At 41.9% G+C, this 18,646-nt stretch overlaps 1 protein-coding gene across 1 annotated transcript in view; it reads right to left on the reverse strand.

Annotated features, from left to right (window-relative positions):
- Positions 1–1,782: 1,782 nt before the first annotated feature.
- Positions 1,783–18,646, reverse strand: part of INO80D (INO80 complex subunit D) — a 38,221-nt gene continuing 21,357 nt past the window's right edge. Inside the window, exons 7-13 of the mRNA XM_067298788.1 lie at positions 13,745–13,969; positions 11,574–11,683; positions 9,505–9,638; positions 8,004–8,221; positions 7,408–7,565; positions 5,258–6,450; positions 1,783–4,821 (exon numbers count right to left, since the gene is read on the reverse strand). Coding sequence (XP_067154889.1) covers positions 5,282–6,450; positions 7,408–7,565; positions 8,004–8,221; positions 9,505–9,638; positions 11,574–11,683; positions 13,745–13,969 — 2,014 coding nt within the window. The 3' untranslated portion in view covers positions 1,783–4,821; positions 5,258–5,281. The remainder of the gene's footprint in view (positions 4,822–5,257; positions 6,451–7,407; positions 7,566–8,003; positions 8,222–9,504; positions 9,639–11,573; positions 11,684–13,744; positions 13,970–18,646) is intronic.

Genomic DNA, 18,646 nt, shown 5'->3' on the forward strand with positions numbered 1-18,646 from the left:
TTGGAGAAGTATCTGAGAATGGGAGAATAAAAAAAGAGTGATGAAGAAATGTAGAGAGGAAGGAAACACAGGAGCTAAGAGGAACAGCCCACAGCACCCCTTTTCAATTGCACACTATTAAATGTCACCCAAGAGACCACAAAGGCCCTGTGAAGAGATCTGATCAGCACATTAGCCCAAACCTACTATTTCAGTTAATATTTCCACCACCACAGGACCTCATAGCAGGCCTGCACAGGAGACTCTTTCACATGAAATGGTAAAAACACAGGAGCGAACAGAAGCATCCCATAAGGAAAGCTGCCCAGACACCCACAGAAACGCCTCGTGGCAGAGAATCACTGTTTGTCTGCTGAAAACACCTTCTGCCATCGTCCCTGCTTTTTGCAAGTCGTGAAAGATTCAAGGTAGCTGCCTCTTCTAGAAATGTTTCCCTCCCCCCTGCCCAAAAGGCTCATGCTGTTTGAGAAGTCAGCTGTGGATTCGGCTTGCTGCAGCACAAAGGCTGGGTGAAATATTTCTGGAGCTCTCCTGATGCCTCCAGGGAAACGCAACACCCGCGATGCTGCAGTCCCGCAGGAAGGAGTGGGTAATTTCACGAGCAGACTAACAACCCATGTATTAATCACCAGGGCCGACTTTTCAGTGAAGACACCTTCAGAGGGTTTATTTTATGCCTTTGAGAGACCCTTCTTTCCCAGCAAGCAGATTCAACCCTAGACTGCATGTGGATGTGGTTACAGCAAAATGAAACTTCAAAACAAATTTTAATACCAGTTTGTGGGTTGCATCCTAGGTCTCCACCTGGGCAGTGCTGCTGAAGCCAACAGCACCAGACTGTACATGGCAGCTCAGAACAGAAATTCCCAGTTTTCCAACACTAGGGTGAAGCTGAGGATGTTATCCAGAGACAGAAACTCATGCAGTTGGTATCAAAGCTGCTACTAAAAGCAAACACCAAAAAAAAAAAAAAAAAAAGGTGGGGGGAAGGGAAGAAAAGCAGCTTCCCTTGGCCTCTCTTTGCTATTATGGATGGCTGTTCTTTGTCATTTTTTTCTTGCGCTTGTAGTCGTCCCAATGCCACCTTTGATATCTTGCCTAACAGGTTATGAGCTTCTTAGGACTTTCCAATGCTTTTCAAATGAGGACTATGAATGCTCATTTCACTAACTTACTGAACTAAGTGGGAAATCTAGCTGTTGCACAATCTTCCTCCCCAGAGCATTAGGCAGACTATGCTACTTCTCAGCATTATCAGCGTAAATGTTTGACTAACCTTTATGCCCAAACATACAAATAAGCAATGCTATCAATGAGAAGGGAACAAAGCAAAAATATGAATGAACTGGAAGGCAGAAGGGGACAAAATGATGCATCTTTTCCATCTTCTTGCATCATGGACTCATCTTCTTGTACCATAGTGATTACGAGGCCAAAGAGCAAATCAACCTCAAGGTATTTAAGCGCATACAGCTCCCCTCAAAGCTGGCATAATGATGTCTTCCTAAGTCAAGGGACACACCAAGCAAGTCTTACAGAATGTCTTATATACCAGGCTGTCCCTGACCAGCCTCCTCCATACACTGCCAAAGTTCATTTTGCATTAAGTGTCATTCCTGCCTGTACTTACATTTTCATACAAAGACTAATGGAGGTGCTGCTATTATCAAAAATGACATTACTGCTGTTTTATTCTAGGTCTAATGTTTTTCAATTCTTTAAAACTCAAATCTTATATAAAAGAAATTAACTTCTAGGTTAAACTAGCTTTATTCCATTTGTTAACACATAAGGGGCATGACAGATATTGACCATCTCAAATCAATGGACTGAAATTGCTACATTGACTCTTAGGTGAAAGGGTAATTAGAGTGCTAATTACTGTATGAGGGGATAATACACAGAAACCTTTCCACGAGAGCAAGACTTCTATTAGGGAACCCCATAAGTAGCAGCCTCAAGGACGACCTTAAGCAGACCTGCAGTATTTCGCAGAAGAAGAGGTGTGAAACATCGCTGGCTGCATACACCTAACTGGATCCCTCACATCCAACATTAAGACATTGATTCAGTGAAGTCAATAGGTTGCATGGGTATAGAAGCCCACCTGAATGACCCACCTTGTTAAATCTAAGATCAAAACCCGTAACTGCTTGGTAGGCTGTTACCATGAAATCAGTGGCAGTGAAAGCACAAGAGATGAACCTGGAAAAGGCGAGAGTGGCAGCCCATTTCAGAACTCTGCATCAGACAGGACAGAGGGACTCCTAGTTCACATGTATACAAATGGAAATTTATTTTTGAAAGTGCAGCTTTATTGCAAACTTAGTTTGCTCATTGAAAAATGTTACGTAGTCACTTTTCAGGGAAAAGTCATCAAGAAATATACAAAATTGAAGTCTAAGTGGGAGGACAAGAGGTGATTTCTTATGCTGCCTTAAAGGAATGCAGGTACAAAATGGCCATTGATTTCAAATGGGAATTATGAACTGCATGTCTTCGATAGTTTTCAAAATCCCCTGACTAAATCAGTGAACAGATTAGGGCTGGGGTCTGTTCCGAGTTACACTGGTATGAATTCACAGCGACCTTAGACCAAAGAGCTTCTCTGTAACTTATACTGATGGGAGCAAGCAGAATTTGGCTCTTGGCTTCTCCCCTCTCTCCCTCCCCGCTCTGTTTGCTAAGAAAGAGAAATGTGATGTGGGGCAAACATACTCTGCACTAGCTGCAACTTCACTAGAGTGTCTGATGAGCGCAAGAACCATTTCAAGACTAAAGTCCTGAAACCGATTTATAGAAATTAATATAATCTAAAATGACATGAATACACAAGCAGATTAAAGAATTAACCATTTGGTAAACTAGTTCTCCACTCTTTTTCAGCCAGTCATCCGAAACACATTGACGAAAGTATATGGACACAACGAAAATCATTTGCAAATCAAACAATTGTCTCCTCAACAAAGCATGGGGAACATAATACAAAAATAAATAAATGCCTTGTCAGATTTGCCTCATTTCACAATACCACTGGGCATTCCTCAAATCAGCAGGACAATCACAAGCAGGATTTCTTAGGCTTCATTTCAACTTTTTACATGATTTAAAAACATTTAAATGTTACAAACATATTTAAATCACCACTTAAGAATATTCGGCTTATATTATTAAGATCTATTTTACCAAGTATGAAATAAGGACTTCATAACAACAGAAGCATGAAAATCATTTTTGTCTCCTCCACCCACATACACTTGCAATTTCAGAAAAGGACATATGCATCATCCATACTCCTTTATATTTAAGGAGGACAAATCTTTCAAGAAAAGGGGATAGTATAATTGCTATGATAGTGACCAGAGGCAAGGTCTATCCCACTTAAATTCTGTTCCTTAGCAAGATGGAAGCAGAGGTTTGGGTCAGAGATTTTGGTGTGGGCCTGACTGCTAACAAAATGAATTTCTATAGCAACTAAACTTAATGCAATGTTCCCTTGCTCAAACAAGTTATTAGGCCTCCCTATTACATGTGCTTGGTATCTCTTCATTTTCTGAATTAGACTAGATTACATGCAGGTAGGACTTTTTACTGTAAGGTAGAATGAAAACTGTCTTCAACAGTAAGAGACTGAAATGTGTTGGTTTTTTCTCCCCCATTCTCTCTCATCTGCATCTTAGAAGCAAACCAAGAAGAGTAGAGACTGGTTATATTCATTAAATAGGAGTACAGTCTGTACTTTTACAGGCAAAATCATAGAGTACAGTAGCTAGTTCGAGCCCTATAAAGTCACAAGCAAATTCCTTTTCTCCCTTCCTGATAAAGAGATGCAAGTAAACACCTCAGGGTTTCTGCTGCTGTTACTGCTTGAATAAAAAAATAAAATTTATAAAAGGTAGTGGATTCCTTTCTTTAACAACTGAAATTACTACCAGAGTCTGAGAACGATCTTTAGCAGGTAGGCAGTAAAAGCAAAATAGTCCTGCAAACAGAAGTAATTCTTATCTCCCTATTTTGCTTCAGTGATTTTTCTTTTGGTTAGCCATGACTACTGACAGGTACCTGCTAGTTCCTTACATACATTCCGCTTCACATACAGAGCATCAAATCCCATAAGTGTCTGAAAAATTCTATGGCTCCCAGAGGGGGAAGAAAAAAAAAAAAAAGCTATTCAAGAAAGTCTCAGTAGCTAGACATAATTTGAGAAGAGCATCCATGTTAAACTTACCAAAGGGTCTGACCTAGACTTGTGTGGATGGCAGAGTACCAAGAGAATTCTTCCAGTTTCAGCTGGGAAATACCTGTCAGCCTGTCAGGCAAGGAGTTCTGGACAAAGCCACATTTGAAAAGGCAAATCATCAATGCTACAAGGCCACAGTAATTCAGCAAGGGAGGGAATTTCTGCACAGGAATCTTCACTACACCATGATTTATTTCAGTCCTTCTGTTTTGCTTTCTTTTCTCCCTGGGCTAACTTCACACCAGCCTTCAGATTTCCGGGCAACCAGTCAATTGATCCCCTTGCTGCTCAATGAATTAAAAATCATCATAATCAAAAATAAAAATCAGCATGCAATAAGAACAATGACCAGTTCTAGAAGGGGACGACTCCCACTTCTTCAACAAAATAAGAAAAGGAACTGCTGCTCCCTGCACCCCAAACACACACACACACACACACACACACACACACAGAGGAGGTCAAGAGACTATTTTAAGAAACTGTCAAAATTCATCTTTGAACCATGGTCTTGATTTAGGACTTCAATGCACCATTCTCAAATCAATGCGTGCAGCCAAGTTTTCCATGCCAGATGCTACCTTTGGAAAAAAGTAAAAAAATCAAGAGACTTCTGCCCACTAGAAAACTTCCTACCAGATGCTAATGGGATGGCAAGCACTGATCCGAACCCTAGGAAACAGTAACATGCATCAGTAATCTGAGGTATCTTCCCATTTCTAGGTCTTACTGCTAAGATCAATTACATCCAGTAACTGTGCTGTATCCTTAAGGAATTATTGGGGAACGGTGAACCTGCCTGCAATAAATGAGCACCGGTGCATAACAAGCACATGTGAACGCTACAGCAAGGTTCACAGAGGGCTAACCCTGGTCAGTACTGAAGCAGGGGTTTTCTTCTTAACCCCCTCTTTAAAAAAAAAAAAAAAAAAAAAAAAAAAAAAAAAGAGGGGAGGACAGGAAAAAAAAAGAAAAAGGAAAAAAAGTAAAGATAGAAAACACAGGTCCCCCATCTACCTGCACAGAGCCAGGCAGACAAGCTCAGTTGGAGGTGGTGAAGGGCGCGGATGCGTTATTGGTACTGGTAGCGGTGGCACCGGTCACTGCGAAGCCCGTGGGAGGAGCTATGGAGCTGTGGCTGGGCTGCAGGTCCTTGGGGATGCCACTGTGGGAGCTCAGCTGGTGCCCGAAGGCTGCGCTGAACTGAGGGAGCTGTTGTTTGGGGGAGGTGGAGGCCATGAGTTCAGCGGAGGCAGGACCCATGCCACTAAAACTGGTCTGCGGTAACCCCGGAAGCACACTGGAGCTGTTGGGGGTCACAGTGGCGAAGGCAGGCTGTGTGGTCTCTGAGTGCGAGGTGGTAGGTGGTGTGGACAGGGAGGTGGACAGGAGGTGTCCATCTGCACCGAGAAGGTTGCTAAACGGAGAGGGGTCCCCAAGATTGACAGGAAGATTTCCCCAGTGAGTTCTGGGGTTGACCACCCCACTAAGTGGCACATCCAGCTGAGTTGGGAGCAAGTGCTGTGCCATCATGGGCATCTCTGCTGAGAAGGTAGCTGCCAAGTTATCACCAGAAAAGGATGTGGTGTGAGGGGATGTGATATGGTCACTGTAGGGAGACGGCACATGCTCACTATCGTAATGGCTTCCATGGGGTGAGGAGTGTGAATGGTCACTGCTGTATTGCTGTCGTGAGGTGATCAGGTCATCTGCCTTGCTCAGCAGCTGGGCAGGGTGGGGCCTCTGGGAGGCATGGCTGCCATCATGAAGTCCATGAAACTGTCCTGGGAAGGCTCTCTCCCCAAGGCCACTCTGGCTTATCAGAGTGGCAGAAGTAAGGCCGACGTTGGCTGGGGCTGAGAATTGCCCCTGGATCTGCCCTGCCAGGGGCGTAGGTGGGTTGGACAAGGTAGCAGAACGGAGCAAGTTCTCATCCAGCTCCAGACCGGAGAAATTATCATGTACTATACGCCCATTCAACAGCTCCCCCAGATCCGTGTTAACCTCTCGACTCAAGGACTGCATTCCTGGAGCTCCAGCACCTGTAGAGAACACCCCTATCCCTCTATCTGACAGCTCCTGAACTGGCACACCATCGGTCTGTGTAAGTACGCCAATGGTACTCAGGCACTCAAGAGAAGTTACAGCCTGTAGGGCCCGTTCCAGTTCTTCAGCCTCTTCTGTAGTAGGAAGGAGATCTCCATTTTTACCTGCAGAAACAGGGACACCAGCAGTTAGAGCGCTCTTCTAAGGTGAGCCCAGCACTGGAGCTCTGAGAATGCAGAGGTAACAGATAGTTCAGTACAGAGCTGCAGAGTGTGATAAGCTTCTGGACTATCTCATGGTAAAGAGAAAATTTCCTTCTCCAGTATTCACTAGGTGAGCCTGGTAGCAAAAACTAGAAATTAAACCATCCTCTTCAATGGAATTCTCTCTCTCCCCACTCCTCTTCCACATAATACAAGTTGCTTCCCAGACTTAAAGTAAAAATGCTTAAATAAGACTTCCTTCAATGCTGCAATAATCTGAATAGTCTACAAAGCCCCTTCTACTTATCACATTACAATCAGTATAACTTAGGTTAATTTAGAGTCAGACTCAACCTGATGTCATGTCAGATCACAAAAATTACTAAAAAATAAAAATTAAAAAATCACATATCCCAACTCTGGGCTGTTCTAAGTTTTGATATCTGTGATAGGTACTGAACTTTAGAATCCAGAAATTCAGGCATAGTTCTGATCAAAAGCAAGTTTCAAAAATGTATTTAAAGATCTCACTCTCTTTTCCTTTGATAAAATGCCAACATTGACTGTGGTTCCAGCCCCACTCGATGGCAGAAAGATGCCATTACTGAGAGTATGCTTGATTACACTGCAACAGTGACAGGCAGAAAAAAATGTAAAATGAATTATTGAAACGCTAAACCAATTAGGATTTCCAGAGCACTAATTACAAGAGCAAGCAGAGAACTACACACACCAGTCTTCTTGAAGTCTGCTTTTCTTCAGACCTCACAAGCAAACAATAGGGTAAACACATGCTCCCTTGTCTAGAAGTTATTACCTCTGTGGGAAAGCAAGCAACCCCTCAAAATGCATATTTTAGAAATACTCACTTCTTCAGCTCACTGTCTGTGTTCTCTTTAGCATAAAATAAAGTGGTACCTTCAAAGAAATCAAAATCCTGCAAGTCGTCAGGCAGCCGTGGCAGGACATCAGAGAAGTCCTCCTGATTCAATTCCAAGTCATGTGGAATGTCTGTGATTTCATTGGCGATATCATCAGGCAGCTCATCGGCACTCAGCTCTGGTGTGGAGGGGCTCCTGGACAAAAAGTACTGTTAGTCCCAGCATTCAACTTTAATTCCTCCAAATGACAACTATGAATGAACGTCCATCTGCAATGGATGTTTCCCCTCAACACATCTTTTTTTTTTTTTTTTTTTTACATCATCTAGAAAAGACTGCTTTTAGAAAGTTTAAAATGCTTAAACTTAGTCTATTGATTAAATACACAAGATGGGGCATCAAGAGCAAGACACTATCCATTAAATTAAACCACTGCTCAAACCTAAAACTAAAACTAACCCCTCTAGGGGTTTTTGTTTTTGTTTTAAGCAGTCACATGGAAACACTATTTCCACCCCTGAACTATCTCCTCGTCCAGAGGCTGATCAGCACAGCAACATCACACCTTTCTACAGTACTCCTTCCCAGTATTCAAGCTACTGCTGAGCAGACTGGGGCAGGGCTGCCACTGACCGTATGTGGGACATTTCTACTGGCAGTGAGACACTGGCAGGCATGGTGAGGTTCCCTTGGGGCACTGCAGGAGGAATGGGTTTCTGGGGCCGGCGTGGGCCTCGCCTTCTCTTCTTCTTGTGTTTTTTGGTAAGTGCAGGCGGCTTTGTTTTTTTCCTGGGTTTCCTCTGCTGCTGGTGCTGAACTTTACGGGAGCTGTCCCCTCTCAAGAAATTGTCCTTTGGGAGGTAAAACGAGAGCAGAGGGAATACATTAAGAACAAATAGGACTTTCCTTATTTTTCTTCATAGCCATTCCAGTCTACAAACATCCACACATAATGCAAGAGATACTAACTGCTAACTTTCATCCAAACAAGGATACAAAAACTAAGTTGCTTCCTTCCTTATTTATCCCAATGTCAAAGAACACATAGACCAAATTATGAGGTATAATAAATATGGGGTCCTGCCGTGTCACTTTAAAAATCAGTAAAAACAGTAAACCCTAAATAAGTCAGTGTATAGCTGTAACCTTTGGTAGTATTCCTGTAAGCACTACAAACAGAAGAACCCTGCTGCAAGGTGGCAGTAATGGGAACAGTGAGGAGCAGGTGAAGCCAGCATCCTCGGGTGCCCACTCTCATAAAAGATGGAGAGCACTGAGGAAGTGGAATTAATGTTGTAGGACTATGGACTTGTGAGGGACGCAGTGCACAGCTGAGGCTTCATTACTTCTGAAGAGCAACTCACTAGTCAACTACAAAATGAAGCAAATGGCCATCAATTTTCAGTTGCAATCATACTGGGAGTGGCAAAGGATTTTATGCGCTACAGGAGTAAATCTTTTGAGAGGCACACTGAAGATTGCCTGGGAGAGGGAGGGGGAAAAAGCCCATACAAATTTGGGTTAAAATGTGATGGTTTGTGCTACGCTAGTGAGACGACACCATCCCAGTTTCTATGTACTGTTAATTTGTAGTAGGCCAGTGCTTTTCCTCTGGGATCCACAGACACAGATCCAAAGACAACTCTGATAGTCATCAAAAGGCAAATAAAGTAGCAAAAGCATCATCAATATGCTCGTAATTGCTATCTACACTTCCTCTAGAAAATACTTTGGGTCCCATGAACTAAAAATGTTTGAGAAGCACTGCTCCTAACATACCACACTCATACTGTTTTCAGATCCAAGGGCCAGGAGCAAGCCCAGGTAAATTGACCACAGGATCGCTTGCAAAGCTTTTCTATTTCTTGATTCAGGAGAGGAGCCTGATTTCTTCTTCCAGCAAAGCATATTCTCATGTACATTTTATTATATCCCCAAAAGTATATAAGAGATTTTTACAACATACTTTATACTAATTGGGAATGTTTTACCCACTTAAGAAAAATATAAGAAAATGGACTCTTCAGTTTGTAAACTTGCTAGTTAGCAACCAGGAGAGCATAGAAAGATTGAAGTTAAAACTCTTCATCATCCCAATCCATAGAAATAATTACAGTTTTGGCTTTGTACTTACCATTTTTTTGGCATGTTCTTCACACAGAGGTGTCTGATGTGTGATGTCAAAAACTGGCACAGAGCACTGCTGACCATCTGCAAACTTGGCTGTGCAACTTGAGAAGAGCTGCTGAGAACGGTTCAATAAGATATCTGTGCATTTCTGCATCAGGAATAACACATGAGGCAACGATGGAGAAACGCCCTTTGATTTATCAGCCTGATAAAGATCAGAGCCTTCAACTCTATCTGTCCATAGATGTTACTTTTAATGAGTATCTTAACTTTGTTATTCAAGTTCAAAGCTAGGTAAGGCTCAAACCTGACTTTTAAAGTGAAAAACTGCATTCATGCAGAATCTCTAATGATTTTATTATATATTGAGATGGTTTTATGGAAGCAGCTATTTCACTAATGAGTTCTTAGCAAAAAGAAGCCTTTTCCTGGAGTCTTAATCAATAGATCAATAGTACCAGTTGGAGCAATGTAGTCAACAAGACTATTTCCTTACAGACTAATGACAATCCATACTGAAACATTAAAGAAAGAGTATTTCTTAATTCCCTCATTTAAGGTACATTCTTGGCATTTATCTTTAGAGCACAGACAAAGAAGTTTCAAGATCCTTCCCGCTCCTCTGAAAAAAGATGTGCAATCAGACAGAAAGGTCAAGTAAATCCAAATGTAAGCTTGCTGAGATTTTCTTCAGAAAAATCCCCTGCAGGAGTGAAAATGTTTCTAGATTTAGAGCAAATCAAACAGGTATTTCATTGTGTTTTTTTCAAACAACATTAGAAGCTCCTCTTCTATCCTGAACAGTTCTCAGTCAGACTGATTCTAACCTCAACATCCCTATGTATGTCCAAAAAATGCTAAAAATGCAAAAGAAAGGACAAAGGGAAAATGGAAAATCTGCAGAAGGCAAAGATTTGGATGGATGGGCCAGAACCACCCAAGAGTCTGCTCATGTTAGGAGAGACTATTTTCATTGAGAAGAAAGTACAGAGGGAACAAAGTGGGCAGAAACGTAAAATCACTATCCTTGACTTCTCTGCTGTACATACACTGACAAGCAAGATGGCTTAAATTCAAAAAAAAAGAATCAGGAGCCAAATGAACTACCAAACAAATCTACACACCGCAGTGTGCGCTCATACAGTAGTTTTGAACTGTTCTGCAGACTACTTCCATGGGGCCTGCAACAAATCAAACAGCCTATTTGTCAGGGAATTCATTACACGGGTCCTTCATCTCCACAGCAAAAACGCAAGGCATCTGCAAACCAAAAAGACTGAAAAGGTGCTGCTCTCTGATAGCAACTGGAATGGACACGCACCAGTCACTTAAAACATTAACAACAAAAGCTCCAACAAAAGGAAACACGCTATCAGCTAAAACAGAAAGTCTGCAAAACTCCTAAGTATTCCGGGCAGGAGGTCAGTCTGTCTACAGTTTTCAGACTCAAATCTTATGTCTAGTGTGCTCCCTCCTTTCTGCAACCTTCATGCATTGACTCTCCACATCTTTTCAGACTTTTCTTGAAATCCCTGGCACTGGGTATTCTTCCTCATCTAGAAGTTGGATTCAGGGACTCCTTCTCTTTTGCTCCTTCAAACAATGCAGGATATTAGTTTTCCATCTTTCCATCTTTTAGACTGGAAAAGTCTAAGCCATCTTTTTAAACCCTGTAACATCCCTTGTTCCCACAAACTCTTCACAGGTAGCTATTTTATTGGATGCTATCAGGAATTGTTTGAAAGCCATGCGGTTGAAAGCCATGGGGTATGCACCAAGTCATCCATGAAAGAGAGGATCATTTTTGTAGAGGCTTCTAGCACACAAACTACAGCTTATGAAAGCACAACAGTGTGACTATGATAGATACCAGTGACAAACTACTCATCACCACTGCCTACAGCACCCATATCACACAGCAAAATTAAAAGCAAAATAGTTAATGAGATGCTAACAAATAGGTTTTTCTCTGTGATACTGTACTTGTCAACGCAAAAAAACAAACAACCCCCGCCCTAAACCACAAGCATTTCCACTCCTGAATGCAGCTCCCACAGGGAGTTAAGAGGATACGCTGAAAACAATGCCTGGTGAATGGAAGGGCCTTGTTAGTGCACTGTTCACCCTTCGAAGTCCCACTACACGTTGTTGGTTCTGCATCTCTCTGCTTGGCTTGGTTTGTGCTGAAACAAAAGCATAAAAGAGTCTGGAGTCAAAAACCCAGTTCCAGGAGGTATCTAGCACAACTATTCTACTGAATGTGGCATAGTAGGATGAAACACTTTAACACACGTGTGTGTGTCATGATCTAGATGGGTGCACAGAATTAGCACACTCTAAAGAGGGATACAGAATAGATGTCAATGAAAGGTGAAGGTGCGACTGCAGTAACAGGATTATTGTTTATTTCAGCATCTAACATAACAGGGCCTTAACTGTAATGAGAGGTGCTGTGTGCTACTAACACATAACTGTTAGGTCACCCTGCAAGAGCCCAGAACAGCAGCAGGTAAGTGTCCTCACAGGTGACCCTTAAAATAAGGTCATCCTTTAGAATATGATGTACTGGGTATGCCTACATGGGCAGTCAAGTGCATTTCCAAGCCTGTTCATAAATCAAGACATGCTGAGCATCCCCAGAGTTTACATGCAAGCACGTGCTCAGACAAACTTAGACTGAGCTCTGGAGTGGCAGAGCCTGAGCGTGCTCAACATGGGTAAAAGCTCTCCTTCACCAACGTGCTACAGCCCAATCCACCAGCAGGTGCCCGGAGCTGAGCGCTTCCTCAGCACAGCCTCAATGCCTTGAGCCTGAGCTGCAAGCAGGCGACCAGCCAGCAGTGTGGATGAGTACTGCAAGCGTTACACAGCTCGCTTGGTGTTAGCCTGCTCTCGAGGCATTTGTCACCTTTGTGTAGACAAAGCTGGCGATCCCAGGGCTGAATTTCACCTCTGTACACATGTTGCTTTCTAGGTTGACAAAAGGCTTTCTGTAGCCTGTTTTCCTTCAGCCATTACTGTCATCAACCGCACTTTGACTGAGCAAAGTTTTAGTTAGTAATATTACCCCGTGAAACACTTCGTAACTCAAAAGACTGCATTTACTTAATTTAACCAGGGTAGTGACGACAGGCATACCTGGCTTTGCCAGTCTATCCAAAACAATTTAATCCTTTTGTGCAATAAAATGGCTTAATAATGAAAAACCCAGCAAGAGTTTGCCAATTCTGGCAAGGTTTTTGCTGTAGTTTCAGTCTGAAGACATTTATGCATCTTCATAAACTAGTAATGTACCTCTTCAATACACATCTGGGCAGCAATTCCAGCATCACACTACCCCCCCACCAAACCCTTCAAATGTCATGAACCAGAGCTCACTGTCCAGCAACAGAAGCATCCCAGAAACAGAATATACTCGCAGCACCCTGTTTCAGCCTGCCTCTTTCACCTTGGCCTTCCCCATCTCCCAAAGTCACATGTCCTGTAAAGCAAAACCAGAACAGCAGAAGGAAGCTGCTGTTGGTACCCCAGACATAATGGCAGGGCCTGGACTTGCTCTGTGTCTTTATAAATATGAATCAGCCAACTCTGAGTATGTCGAGAGCTGGAGGGATGCTGACATTATCTAGAAAGAATTCCCACAGAAGGTAACCTTCAGAGTTGTTAGAAGGTATTTATTTTCTTGCTGAGTTTCATTTAATGTTAGATTGAGTTAAATCTAACAAGAAGTGTGAGCTTAAGTTTGATTTGCTGGGAAGAGAACTAAGAGGAGGTACAGACTTTCTTTTGTTTTCCTTCTTTTTTCAAGTTGTCTGAAAAAAGAAATCTGAATTGCAGTGGTGAACTGCAGACCAGACTGCACACCTTTTAAGGAACAGGACTTAATATGAAGTGCCAGACATTTGGAGCCAGCCACAATACACACATTAATTAACAAAAATTAATTGTAGTGGGCCACAAACTTATCATACGGCATCTAAGAAATCAGGCCCAGGTACTGCTGAACAAGCAATCCCCATTTTGCAACATAAAAAAAGCTGAAAAATGCCTGTCTTCATGGAAAACACAGTATACTGTATTTATTGTCCTCTGCTGACAGGCATTTATATGTCGTGGTTGTTCTGCCTGGTGCATGGCTACCAGTTTCAGAGTTCAACATTTCAACTTCAGCTGCTGGATACTCTGCCCAGTATCTTCACCCTGCCCTGAGCTTAGGCAACTGCAGTTGTGTAGAAAGGTCTAACCTGGTATGACCACACGTAGCTCTTCGGAGCTCTTGTATCAGTTGCCCAGCACGTTCCGGCTCTCTGCTGGCCGCCTGCAGCAAGGCTTTCCGGAGTGTGTGCCGGCATTTCTTCTGACGAGATTCTGCCCGCTCCAGGCGGCAGAGGTGCTTGTATTTCTGCTGAAAGTAAGTGCAAAGTCTGGTCACCCTGGAACTCCTGTCATCTGCATTGTCATCGTCGGACCTGAAGGAGGAAAAACAAAAACAGATGGGCTTTACTTTATTATTTTTTTTAAGGAAGCTAATTTGTCATTTTGATAGAATCGTTAAGTTAGCACCCATCTTCTAGCCCCACACAGATCCAAAGGCTGAAATCAGGCAGGGATGCTTCAGAAATTGTAATAGCAGGAGCCCTTTTGAACTCTTAAGGTAGTTACCCTTCTTAGTATGTCATTATTAGAGATTACATCAATTTATCATTGGGTCTGACACATTTAAATGTCTGGAGCCTGCTGTTCAAAAAAAAAAAAAATCTATACCGTTAACCTTTATTTACTGTAAATGTCTCAGGAAATGAGGCAAACTCTTAAATCAAAGTGCAATTAATGGAGAGGACAAGGGTAGGGGACTATGTAGTGGAAATTTATTGAAGAAAGGTCACACTGGAGAAGATGGTCAAATTGTTACATGTACCAAAACCGTTGACCTTTTCTGATTCCTCTTACTTTGCCAGGCAGTGTTTTCCTTCCTAAACCAAAATACACACTCACACAGCTAGCACCAGCTCTGCACTCTCTCTCTCTCCCTAGATTTATACCAGTGAAATGCCTGCAACTTTAATAGAGTTACTTCAGCTTTCTTGTTAACGGGACCAGAAAGCATCCCTTGACTTTTATCAGGCAAGCATGACCCTACAACTCTTATAATCAAATAAGCCTGGACTGAAATCCCAGTTCCAAGGCAGTCAACAGCAAAACTGGTGTAGGAGGCAACACCGGCAAAGTTCCCATAATTGCACCAACCTGCTCCCAAGAGATAAATTCCCCTTTTTCTTTCTAAAGTACCAGTAATTATTTTGTAAGGAGATTTTTCATATTAAAGACAGTAGCTATTGCTTTCCCCTGGCTGCAGAGCTGACGTTGAGTTACAGCACACAGAGAAGAAATGAACATTTAACTCAGAAGGTGCTGAGGGAAGAATCAGACCAGTGCGAAGCCATAACCAGAGGAAGGACTGATCAGATTCTTTGTTTACTCATGAAAGCCTTTTCCCCATCTTTCTGGTCTTCCTGAATGTCCAGGCACACATCAACTAGACCATCAAAAGCATGTCAACATGTTCAGCTAAGTGAAGTAGAAATCATGAAACAATGAAATATCACTGGGACTTGTTAAAAACACCAGGTCCATCGAGCTACCAAACAGTCCTCTGCAACAAGCACTAGTTTGCAGAAGGATGCTTTTGTTCAAGGAACGGAATGAATTGAATCTAAGCAAAACAGGCTGTTTAGCTTGTCCTTTAGGGTTTTCCTTATGGAACCGAGGAACTTTTTGCTAACTTTCTTATCTGTAAAAGGGAGACAGGGGAGAGGGGAGAAGAACAGTCCGAACAAATGAACCACCAGCCCCCTGCACGGTACAGACTGCAGAGGTTGGCCTGTTGGACTGAATGAAGTGACATCCCAACCTGCCCACAGCAGAGCAGACCACAACACCAGCTCGCAGGAGAAGGGATGCAAAACGCTAGCTGTGATACTGACTGAATAAAGCAAGATCCAGGCACGATAGCTGTCCCTGGAAGGCAATACCGACTAAGACCTACTTTCCTTTCTGGAAAATCTTATGCCATTCACACTCAGGCTAAATTTAAGAGACTGTTCCAAAAAGGTATCCATCTCCTCAAAGACTGCCCACAAAAACTCCCCAGGAGCAAACACTGTCTTGGCACAAATGCACATTTTTATAAATTTTTATGGAAAGTCAACCACACTATGCATTTTCTCTGTTAAAAGAGATTATAGATTATTAGAAAGAAGCATAAACTGCACATAATTAACCTCCACAATTAAATGATAAGCAGCAAATGCAACATGTTAAAAGTATTTAACATATTTAATGTTCAAAATATTTTCACCGTGAAGATGAAATGAAAATACATTTCTCAGATCACTTAAGAAAAAATGCCTACTTGAACAAACCACCAGATTAGAAAAACGTAACTGATCTACTTAATATAGATTTTACAGATTTTCATTTTTTTAGTGCATTAATGGAAAAGAGGTGTATGTGCACATATACACGCACACACACACACATATATATATACATACACACATATATATACATGGATGGGGTCAGCTCTCTTAGGTATTTTGTTACCCAATCTAGGGTGAGTTATTTAAACAAATTTGTAGACTTATTGATTTCATTTTACATACAGTTACAAATTAACTTTAAGACAAGAAAGGAATCCTCCTTAGGAAAAAAAAGTGTTTCTTTGGGGGGGGGAGGGAGGAGTGTTTCACCTCCCATTGAAGCAGAAAAAAGTCATAGTATTTTAATACATATTGACTTGAAATTCATGAGATCATTTCAAAAAGCAAGATTAAGACATACATCCATGATATAGAAAGAAATTGTGTCTGCAATGGATAAGGATTTGTTTTGAAGCAAACAGTTTCTAAAGCCTATGCAGAATTTTGTTTTCCATCAGGCCAGCAAGATCATCCAAACATATTTATATGTTCAGAGAGACCTAGCACAATGATAACTTCCTTTATTTTTTTTTTAAAGGCAAGTACTGAAACTGAAAGACACTTTTTATTGCTGTCCTTTTACAATCAAGTTACAAGTTTAGCCAACTTCTGTTTATTCTCATAAGCTGCATATATCACTTTTGAGGTAAATTTAATGTGTGATACTTCACTATTTGAAAGGTTTCTGAAAATCTATGCAAACCATTTGATGAATAATCTGAAATGCTTCTTCCCAACTGCTCCCTCTAAAATCGTCCCACATAAGCATCGAGGGAATTACTGCCGACTCCTCCAGGAGAAGCCAAAGGCAGCGCAGCAGAAGGAGGCGCAGGAGGGCAGCGCGAGCAGCCGGCACCACGTGGGCACCTCCGGACAACCGGGAGAACCTGCTCTCTGCTCCAAGACATACCAGAAATTGCTACTTTAAAATGCCTTGGAGCATTGTAAGCAGGGATTTGAAGAGCCTTCCATCTTCCTTTTAGTCCTCCTAGCTATTGGTGGGGAATAGCTGAATTTTTGTTTTTAAATCTGTATTTGGTAACACAGTGTTGACATCAGCTGGTTCAGCTGGACCAGTATGAGAAGGGACTCCCACCCCTGTATTACCATTTTTAACTCACTAATTTAAATGCTCACTTCATCTATATTTCAGTGTAGGAAATGAAAAAGGGCCTTGTTTTAAAGCCACTTTTTTCCCAGTACTTTATACGCTACAAGACCCAGTAACCCAATGACGTGGGGGGAAACCTCCCTCCTCTGCGAGAGGGAACAGGCTCTGCATTCTCCGTGACCCTCCGCTCCCACGAAGAATTCCCCCCATCCGCAATAGGTTTCGCTGTCACGCTGCCTGCCCAGAGTAAGTCCCGTGCTAACTCTGCCACTATTATCTGAACTTAAGCATTTGGGCTGCCTTAAAGCCCTGCATCCTGGAATCCTGTGACTGCATAAGAGACCCACTTTTTTAAATTAAAGGAAAGATTCGTGAAAGCAAACATTTAGCCTTTGCTTACACAGATAAATCCTACATTGCAAACTTTACAGAATACAAGGCCAGAACGCAAGAGAACTCAAAATGTATTACTGCTAAGACATTAATTTTAAACCAATCTTGTGACTTTTGAGAGCTTAAGAGCAGCTACGCTATCACACAAGCAGCCCAACAGAAAGTTAAAGGGGACTCCCCCACCATCGCCCAGCCAGAAACGCTGAAAGCTGGCCAGGAACGCAGCAATTCAACTGTTCGCTTTCTTCTGCTCATCTCTTCTGACTGAGGAACGTTCCTCCTGCTGACTTTCACTGAGCCAACTGGGAAAGGAGAAAAGGGAGCCAGCCGGTAGGGAATTGCCGCTTTAACCAAAGGCACCACAAGCCCAAACACGAGCAAGCAGGGAAAAGATGGCTTTAATTTTACTAGTTACTATGAAAAACGGTAAGTAACAATAAGTACATGATTTCTGAATCTCAAGGTTTTGGTAAAAGATTTCCACAGGTTTTCTGGTAGTGTTAACCACCAAAATTCAGAGCAGTAACAAGTCACTGGCCGGCTAAATTAGGAGCCAACAGCTTGACCTGTCAGATTAGTAAGACAGAGTCATTTTAATAAACCAAACTTCCCAAGGAATAGTTTGAACTAACTCATCTTCAGCAACAAACAGACCATATTGCAAAAATGTCAAAGTAAAACATTTCAGTTAATAAAAATCTCTACAGAAGCCTGCAGAGTAGAAATAAAAGTTTTAGAAGGCTGAAATCAAGCAAAATGTGTCAATAGTTATCCATAAGCAAAATGAGGAAAGTTGCTGAAGAGTTAAGACTGGGCAGACTGATTGAAACACAAGATCTCCCAGTACTATAGAAAAATTTATCCATCATGATCAGTGAAGATGGTGTTTAATTGAAGTGCATAAAATGTTAGAATGGAACAGAAAATATCAAGACAAAGTACTATTTTCTCTCAATACATGAAAAGAGAAGGAAGAATTCAAAGAAAGTTAAACAGAAGACAAACACACAGAAATGACCTTTAGAACTTGACAAAGAACTAGGAATCTATGGAGGAACCAGATCAAATGTCAGAGAGAGAAGAGTGTAAGCGAAGTTATTTGATAGACATATCATCCGCTTTGAAAATTATGTGCGATTTTAAAGATGTACTGAAAAATTGTT

Source organism: Apteryx mantelli, chromosome 6 (assembly GCF_036417845.1).
Source record: "Apteryx mantelli isolate bAptMan1 chromosome 6, bAptMan1.hap1, whole genome shotgun sequence".
In the NCBI taxonomy this organism is placed as follows: Eukaryota; Metazoa; Chordata; class Aves; order Apterygiformes; family Apterygidae; genus Apteryx; species Apteryx mantelli.